This window comes from Triticum aestivum, chromosome 2D, assembly GCF_018294505.1.
Source record: "Triticum aestivum cultivar Chinese Spring chromosome 2D, IWGSC CS RefSeq v2.1, whole genome shotgun sequence".
Taxonomy (NCBI): domain Eukaryota; kingdom Viridiplantae; phylum Streptophyta; class Magnoliopsida; order Poales; family Poaceae; genus Triticum; species Triticum aestivum.
This window is the reverse complement of record NC_057799.1, coordinates 18,270,884-18,280,096: the sequence shown is the minus strand read 5'-3', so window position 1 is coordinate 18,280,096 and position 9,213 is coordinate 18,270,884. Positions and strand designations below refer to the sequence as shown.

General features: G+C 47.7%; 1 protein-coding gene across 1 annotated transcript; it reads left to right on the top strand.

The window, feature by feature from the left end:
* The first annotated feature begins 2,843 nt into the window (after positions 1-2,843).
* Positions 2,844-8,581, top strand: LOC123051170 (ABC transporter G family member 25). Its single transcript, XM_044473974.1, has 14 exons — positions 2,844-3,182; positions 3,295-3,371; positions 4,312-4,581; positions 4,704-4,767; positions 4,866-5,009; positions 5,098-5,132; positions 5,235-5,308; positions 5,412-6,298; positions 6,383-6,679; positions 6,767-7,231; positions 7,319-7,467; positions 7,556-7,845; positions 7,945-8,069; positions 8,211-8,581. Exons 1-14 carry the CDS (start codon positions 2,968-2,970, stop codon positions 8,365-8,367), a joined length of 3,249 nt encoding a protein of 1,082 aa, XP_044329909.1. The 5' UTR covers positions 2,844-2,967; the 3' UTR covers positions 8,368-8,581.
* The last annotated feature ends 632 nt before the right edge of the window (positions 8,582-9,213 follow it).

Genomic DNA, 9,213 nt, shown 5'->3' with positions numbered 1-9,213 from the left:
GTGACACAACGAAAACGATTTAAGCAATGACTTAGTGATTATTTTTCTGAAATTAGTAGCTCAATCAACAACAAAACAGAAACACAAATCCAGAAGGAAAAAATAAATCTGAAATAAACTAAAAACACGTTTTATTTCATTGTGAAAAACTCAAGTATAACCATGTGTGTGTGTCTGGGGGTGTGGGGAGCGCGCGGGGGGGGGGGGGGGGGGGGAGTGATAAGAAATATTTATTTGAATGAAGCTTTCCAGGAAATTGTGAAAAACATATATAAAATTGGAATGATTATGAAAAAATCATGAATATTGCAGAAAATATTATTGAGAAAATAAGAGACAATAAAAACAGAAAGAAAAAACTTTAGTTACTCTACCCAATTCCAAGCATGGTTTTCCAAAATATCTTGTTTTGTCATAAAAGTTCCTAAAAATCTCTGAAGATTGAGCAACTACAATTGAATATTTCCTCTCTTTTTCAAAATTATTTTCTTTATTGCTTTCATTCCTTATCCTCCTTCTTTTTCTCTCCAAATTATACAGGGCTAGACGGCAGCATGTGTGAAACCGTCGCCATGTCATCATCAAAACCGTTTCCGATGGTGCGAGAGATCATATATTATCTGACTGAAACAAAAAGAAACCTTATACTCCTTCCAACTCATATGGATTAGAGGGAGTAACAACATCTTCAACCGGGATGGGCAAATTCCGCCCCCAAACGCACATGGAGTCATGGGCACACCTGAGCGCGTCCGTTGGCAGTGCCCGGACAGTTGTCATTTCCCTCTGTCCACAATCACAAACTTCAAATCTTCTACCTATGTTTCATACAAAAGCATGCAAACTACATTGATCATACGTTATAGCATCAAACTTAGCATTTGCAACGGCGGACATCCACAGAGTTCATGCAAAATGACCGAAACGGTTCATATTTTAACTAAATAAACTGAAATATAAACATGGGGGCGGCTGAGTTCGCCATTCCCTCCCTGACCGTATCCCCTTGGGGTCTCGGCGGTGTCTGCGCCCTAAGCATCCGCGGCGGGCGGCGAGTCGTCGTCTGTCGTCCCGCTGTCATTGTCGGAGCCGGAAGAGGACGCAGACGAGCTCATGAAGCCTGCCAAGCGACGTGTGGCGCGGCTCCGCTCCGCCACGAGCTGGACGACTCTGTCATTCGCCACCTCCTTCTGCCTACTCACATTGGTCAACTCTTTGAGCGTGCAACGAAGTGCCACCGCATTCTTGCGACGACGGCGGCTGGCATCCGTCTCCACCGAGGTGTACAACCGGCATATTGCGAGGCAGGGCGTCGCATCGTCGTCCTTGGTGGGCAGCAGCGGCTCAGGCGCAGATCTGAGGACCTGCAGCCACCGTGCCTCGCTACTCCCTGTGTTGCCGCCTTCATCGCCTGGAGGTAGGCGCGGCCGACCGTCTCAGACTGCCGCTACCATGCCAGCGGGCACCAACACCCAGTGGTCCTAGCCGGGGCTGGTGCTGGCAGTGCCGCGCATGGCAGAGAGCGGGCGGGATGGCGCCTGGCTTCCGTGGAGGAGAAGCTCCCCACCAAGGAGCTTGCGGACATAGCCGAGGAGTTCCTCCTCCCCACGTCCATCCGCGAGTGCCGGAGCGCAATGCGGAGTGTGATCTCCTCCTCGTCCAGCTCGGACATGCTCGATGGGTTAGAGGCGGCGAGCCCCACCCACTTGATCTCGTCGTAGCCGAATTCGGCCATGGTGGAGAAGCAAAGATTGGAAGGGAAGAGAGTGGAGAAGGCAGGAGGAGCGAGAAGCGAAGTGGAGTTTGTGCTAGGATTTTGTCCAGGTCTACTTTTTCTGGGGATGGTAGTGGGGTGGGTGGGCTAGACTGGGCCGGAGCTGACGTGGCGGGCGTGCCCCGGCGCGTCCGGGCCTCCCTAGGTCAAAATTGGGGGTCCGATCGGGTGGCTTCCCCCCCCCTCTTTTCTGCCCGGATAGTAACCAGGTTGTCCGTCCGAACGTTTCCAGGGGTCCGGTTGTAGATGCTGTAAAGGAAAAAACAAATGTTTTTTTGCAAAACAAAATCTGTTGTTTTGATAATAGGCTCTAGATTAAGCGTATCTCTTTCCTCCTCCACAAGAAAAGCCCATTCTCCTCCCGTTGGCGCCACCGCCGGTCCACCTCGACCATGGAGGTGCGGAGAATCTCGCCCCGCCCCCCGCCTTGTTGATGGGGGGATCCCGTTCTCATTCGTGTTAGATTCAGCGTCTCGGTTGGGGTTGTGTGGCGGCCGTGATGTTCCTTAGTAGGAATAATGTTTGCCACGTTCAATCCCCGTCCTTATGGTGCGTCTAGCATTGTCGGAGGGCGTGTGGAGGGGTGCCTCCGTCGGATCTCGCGGGATTCGGTCGGTCCCGGTCTTCGATGGATCAGTTTGGATCCGGTTTTCGTTCGTCTTCGTTTGGGTGTTTACAAGTTTTGATCCTTCTGATCTACGACTTTCTTCATGGCGATGGCTGTTGCTCTGGTACGCTGGAGGAGTATGAAATTCCCCTGCAAGTACCTGCAAAGAAGCAGTCCTCGGACAGATCCAGGCCAAGCCAAAAGCAAGCAAGCAAGCAGCAAGCTGCCCCTCCACCAACCCCCGCCGCCGGATCAACCGTTGGTTCTGTCAAAAACCCGTTGGTTTGTTTATCCATCCATCCATTCTACCCCGCGCGAGCAGATGACACCGGCGGCTGCCTGCCTCAACCTCAACGTGCCCTTCCGCTCCGCCGAATATTCAAAGCCGTGTGCGTGCGTTGGTGAGTACCACGCGTCCCCACTCCCCAGGCGTTTAAAATCGCATCATGTCTACTCATTTTTCACCGTCTCCCTCCTCCTCTTCTCCTCCCTCCTCTCTCTCTCCCTGGCCTCCCACAGTTCCAGTACCAGCCCCGGCCCTCTCCCCCGGCTCTCCGCCGCCTGCCTGCTCCACCTCTGTCCCGGAATGCGCGATGCCGAGCACTCGCGGTACCGGCGGCGGGCCGGCCTGCCGGTGCTCTCCCTTCTGCTCGCGCTCGCGCTGTTCGCCGGGGGCGCCAGCGGGCAGCAGCAGCCGCCGGTGCCGCCGGAGATGAGGGGCGTGCAGGCGCAGCTCACGGGGCTCACCAACGACGTCGCCAGGACCATCTCCGACCGCTTCAGCTTCTGCGTCTCCGACACGTGAGTAGTACATAAGTACATACACTCCGCCCGCCTCCTCTGTTTCTGTTTTCCCGTACGAGCCTGACGACTTTGATTTCGTGGTGATTGATCTCGGTTGCGATCTGCGCAGGCAGGAGGACTGGAACGGGGCCTTCAACTACACCTCCGACCTCGGCTTCGTGGAGCGCTGCCTCGCCGAAACCAGAGGTGATCCATCCGTCCGCCCTGCCATGATGCGTCCAGTTTCCTCTGCTGCTTGGTTCATTCCTGCGTGCGTGCAGCTCATGTGTTTGCTGAATTGCGCCCTTGCTGGTTGCTGATTTGATTTGGGTTCGATTGGGTCCATTGACCGCTGCTGCTACTAGTTCCCTTGCGGCGATTTGCTTCCGCTTTCTTGAATTTTTAATCCCGCGTTGAAGATTCTCTTTGGCTACACACAGTCAGTGTGGAATTAAATAGTTGCTAGCGACGGGCTAACCTGTGTCTGCTCTTTTTGACTGGATCGCATCCATATGCTCCGGTCCAATGCGCCCTGCTATAGCCTCTTTTTTAAATAGTGTTTACAATTTTTTTTTCTCCTACTATAAAATTTGATTTATTGCTAACAAATTCCAATTCAAATTGTACTTCTTGGTAATACCGTAAGTGCAATCAGAATATCTCAGTAGCGTGAACAGACTTGGAATTCACAGCCATGGTTTTCTATTGCCACCCAAACAAAACCGCAAACGTCCACTCCCTGGTATTGTAAACTAGTGCTGTGTTCGGCAAGCAACGTGTATAGATTGAGACGGTTTCTTTTGGAATTGAACTCTTCTCCGGCGCATTTTCTCGAGTTGGAAGGGTCTGATAGGGACTTGGTATTAGGTGGTCATGCCAAGTGGCCTTCCAACGTAAATTTTATCTGTTTAATAATTCTTGAATGTGACCTCAACACCATTGGGCTTGACAGGATCAACTCTAATAAGTTAGCCACTAGTTTGACTTGCCATCTTTTCCGACAACTGACCTTCTTATTTCATTTTACATTTTCACATTATTTTTTTTACGGGAAAAAGAACATCCCGGTCCCAACTGAAAAATCATACAGAAAGAGACTAGTTTCAGATTATGAGTAAGGTGTCTGATGTGTGAATGATGCACTCAGGTGACATGCCGCAGCGGTTATGCACGCCGGCAGAAGCGAAGTTCTACTTCACAAGCCTGTATAACCCGAAAGGCGAGAAAAACCTCTTCCTGGAGACCAACATAAACTGCGGCATCTCCGCTTGGTCGCCGGGTTGTGAGCCGGGGTGGGCTTGCTCTGTTGGTCCGATCCCTGCCGCCAACGACAACGAGACCATCCCGCTGAGAGCTACCAACTGCCAGGCGTGCTGCGAGGGCTTCTTCTGCCCCCGTGGCCTCACCTGCATGCTCCGTAAGTTTCTTTCGGACACTTCCAAATAACTGTACTATTTGTTATGAATTGAAATTTGCAGCAAAGATCGGGCATCGGATTGTGAAATGACTTGAGTTTTTGTGTCTCCTATGTCTATATAGCTTGTCCGTTGGGATCGTACTGTCCGCGTGCCAGAGGGAACTCAACCACTGGTCTTTGTGATCCGTAAGATGTCCTCTTTGTATATTTGTTTAGGCATTCAGTTTCGTGGTAGACAAATGCAGAAGCCATGTTAGCTGAGTTGCTAAATTTATCTCTCTCAGATACAAGTACCAGATAACTCCAAACTCAACCAGCGGCTGCGGTGGCGCTGACAAATGGGCTGATTTTGGGAGCACCGAAGAAATCTTCTGTCCAGCTGGTTACCACTGCCCAAGCACAACATCCAAATTGTCCTGTAGCAGTGGGTAATGATCTAATCCTACGGCATCTCTATCTCACTTTACACACTATATGAATCTGTTTTAAGTTGTTTGTTGTTTGTTTCTTCTGCAGGCATTATTGCAAATTGGGTTCCACCAGAGAAGAGAGTAAGCGCAATCAGCATGCCTTCGCCACGATATCATCTTTGATGATGCCACCATTGTATTCATTCTTGGATAAGCTGACTTAATTTACATTAAAATTTTCAGAATGCGTCATAAAAGGCTCATGTAAAGAGAACGAAGAGAATGAAAACATCATCATTTTGGGCGCTTGTTTAGTGGTAAATCCTGTAATACCTTTTCAGCATCTCAATATTTTGCTAGCTTACCAAGTGCTGTATTTGCACCATGGAGTACCAAACTCAGGCTTGCTACTTGATGCAGGGTATAATAGGCGTGTCGCTCTTGGTCGTGTACAACTGCTCAGGTCAGTTCCTCACTATCCGTGAACGGAGGAAAGCGAGGTCGAGGGAGAACGCGATTCAGCTTGCTCGGCAGCAGCTCAGGGCTCACCAGGGATGGAAGGCGGCCAAGCAGATCGCGAGGAAACATGTAACCGGCGTGCAGGACCATCTGTCACGCACATTTTCACGCAGGAGATCCTTTCGTCAGCAGACAGATCTCGAGAATTCTAGCCACAGGGTGCAGGAAGCGCGCCTGATGGGTTCGACCGGGCCAAATGAAAGGTCGGACTCCATAGTGTTTTCAGCTCAGAACACAAGCGAGATATCCGAAGCCATGCCTTCGGTTGTCATGGACATAAGCAACGATGGAGAAGTTGTTGCTACCAATGACAAACCGGCACCGAAAGGCAAGCACAGATCAACTCAAACTCAAATATTCAAGTATGCGTATGGCGAGATAGAGTTGGAGAAGGCCAGGCAGGAAGAGAACAAGAACATGTCCTTCACCGGAGTGCTTGCCAAGGTGAAGGAGCTACAAAAGGAGATGACCAGGCCTTTGCTCAAGGTTGAGTTCAAGAACCTGACACTGTCACTTGGAAAAAGGAAGCTGCTGAGGTCTGTCACAGGCGAGCTCCAGCCAGGCCGTGTCACCGCCGTCATGGGCCCCTCTGGAGCCGGCAAGACCACATTCCTTAATGCTGTGGCCGGGAAGGTGACCGGTTATCAAGTGACCGGCTCAGTCCTTGTTAATGGAGCGCATGGAAGTATACGTTCTTACAAGAAGATCATTGGCTTTGTGCCTCAGGACGACGTCGTTCATGGGAACTTAACTGTTGAGGAGAACCTTTGGTTCAGCGCAAATTGCAGGTAATAATGGTTGTACATCATCAGATGCACTTTCAGGAATAATCATCTCATCGGTTTCTTAGCATTTCTATTGTAACCCTTCAGGCTCCCTGCGAGAATGTCACACCGTGATAGGGTTCTCATTGTGGAGAGGGTTATAGAGTCCCTGGACCTTCAGGGGGTCAGGAACTCGGTGGTCGGGACGGTGGAGAAGCGTGGAATCTCTGGCGGGCAGAGGAAGCGCGTCAATGTGGGGATTGAGATGGTGATGGAGCCATCTCTGCTGATCCTGGATGAACCAACCTCTGGCCTGGACAGTTCCTCATCACAGCTGCTCCTCAAAGCTCTTCGTCACGAGGCACTTGAAGGCGTGAACATTTGCGCCGTTGTTCACCAACCGAGGTAGTTCTCGAGCCAATATTTATTTTCCTGGAGATAAATCTGATCTTACTGAAAGGTTTCTTATATCTTCTTTTATACATTCTTCAGCTACACATTGTACAACATGTTTGATGATTTGATACTTCTGGCAAAAGGAGGCCTTATCGTTTACAATGGTCCGATCAAGACCATTGAGGACTACTTCTCAACTCTTGGAATTCATGTCCCCGACCGTGTAAACCCACCAGACCATTACATTGACATTCTTGAAGGCATTGTGAAGCCTGAGTCAGGCATTAAGGCGAAGCATTTACCGGTGCACTGGATGTTGTACAATGGCTACGAAGTGCCAAGTGACATGAAAGATGATCTCAAGGCAATGGGTGAGCAAAGCCCGGACGTTGATATCAATCGTTCAATGTCTGGATCGACCCCTCATTGCCTCCCTGCAGGCGTAAGTAACGCTTTTGCACAAGAACGCAACCGTCTTGAGCACCGTTTGTCGAAACCTGGTGATCTGTCCAGCAGAAGAACACCAGGAATCCTAAAGCAATACAAGTTCTTCCTCGGAAGGTACACTCAGTATATACAGTTACAAGCTTCTTCTGAAAATTTTGAATGCATATCTGATCAGTTGTTACTTCATGCATTTCCTTGCAGAGTTACAAAACAGCGGCTGCGTGAAGGTAGACTGCTTGGGGTTGATTTCCTGATACTAGGTCTTGCTGGGATCTGCTTGGGGACAATTGCGAAACTCAGTGACCCGACATTTGGGATGCCTGGCTATATTTACACGATCATTGCCGTTTGTAAGTTCAATTATTCAGACACACCACCTTGTTATACCTAACCTTGTGAAAGCTCTCTGACTTAAGATACCATGAATCCATGGTGCAGCTCTTCTGTGCAAGATTGCGGCATTAAGATCATTTTCCCTTGAGCGATTGCAGTACTTGAGGGAAAGAGAATCTGGGATGAGCACATTGGCATACTTTCTTGCCAGGGACACAATCGATCATTTCAACACAGCTTTAAAGCCAATCATTTACCTCTCCATGTTTTACTACTTCAACAATCCGAGATCATCAATTGGCAGTAATTACATCATACTCCTCTCACTTGTGTATTGTGTGACCGGGATAGGATACACTTTCGCCATCTGTTTCAATCCTGGCTCGGCGCAGTTGGTAAGTATCATGCTGGTTACTCATACTGTTGAGCTTCTCACCCGATGATTTGTCACATGCTCTCATAGACTAACTCACATGTTGTTTTTCTTTCTGCAGTGCTCTGCACTGATACCTGTTGTTCTGACCTTGTTATCCACACAAAGGACCACCCCTACATTTCTGAAGAATATGAGCTACCCAAAGTGGGCACTCGAGGGCTTCATAATTGCAAACGCAAAAAGGTTCCATTTCTTTCTTTCTCATCAACACCTCCTGTCAATAGATACTGCATCCAAATGCATGCGAGATTGTCGCGTTACGGAGTATGTAAACTTCCATTCGTTCATGCTCACTTTTTTGCTACTCTGTTTTATTTCTTTCAGATATCCTGGAGTTTGGCTAATAACTCGCTGCGGCTTGCTCTTCAGGAGTGGTTTCAATATTCACAACTACCAACTCTGTATTGTGGTTCTCTTCATGTATGGTATCTTCTTCAGGATTGTTGCATTTGTGGCAATGGTTCTGCTGAAGAAGAGATGAGGGGAGCGCAATTGCACCAATTTTTTCATATTTAATCTCTTCATTTTTTCCCTGTACATTTGTAAATATTTTTTGATTTTTTTCTTACTGAAAATTATAGAATAGTCACAGAGAGATACAAATAACAGAATTCAGACACAGATGTACAAAAGAGTCGACACTTTCGACACCATTTTGTTTGCCCACATTAATTTTCGCCACTCGACATGTACAATTGCCCTTTCATATATTTCAAGTTCTTAGATTCAGTTTACTGGTTTATGTCATGATCCAAGCAGTCCAGCAATGGCAGCTCAGAGGAAAAGGCTTTCAAGAATAACGGCGTCGTTGCTTGCTGCGGAGGCTGTCGGGCATTACATTAAGTGGAGAGTATATTGGAATATTAACTGAAATAAAAAAATTCACCTCAATACTGTCCACTTAAAATGTACCAAAGTCACAAGAGAAGACCTACCAATATTCTTGAAAGACAAAAAGTTGAGAATCATATAAGAAAAATTGATTTTCTAAACTATAAAATTGTACTCTAGAGAAATCAAATCAAATTATTATTTTTTGAGAAATTTCTATGTTTAGTAAAATTGACTAAATATTTAAATTTGAGAATTACTGCTAAATTGCTAATACAAAAGCTTGAAACTCTAAATGTTAAATTTGAACTGGAAAACTCTTCTGTCGCTCTAAGAGCAAAGTGCCTGATCCATATGATAGTATTCTTGGAATTTAAAACACAATGAAGTTTACGTCCTAATTCATGAATTAGTTTTTTTATTGGATTCATGCTTCAGCCAGTTCGTCCAAAAGTCCGAACTGATGGAGAGAGACGGATAATATATTTCAACACTC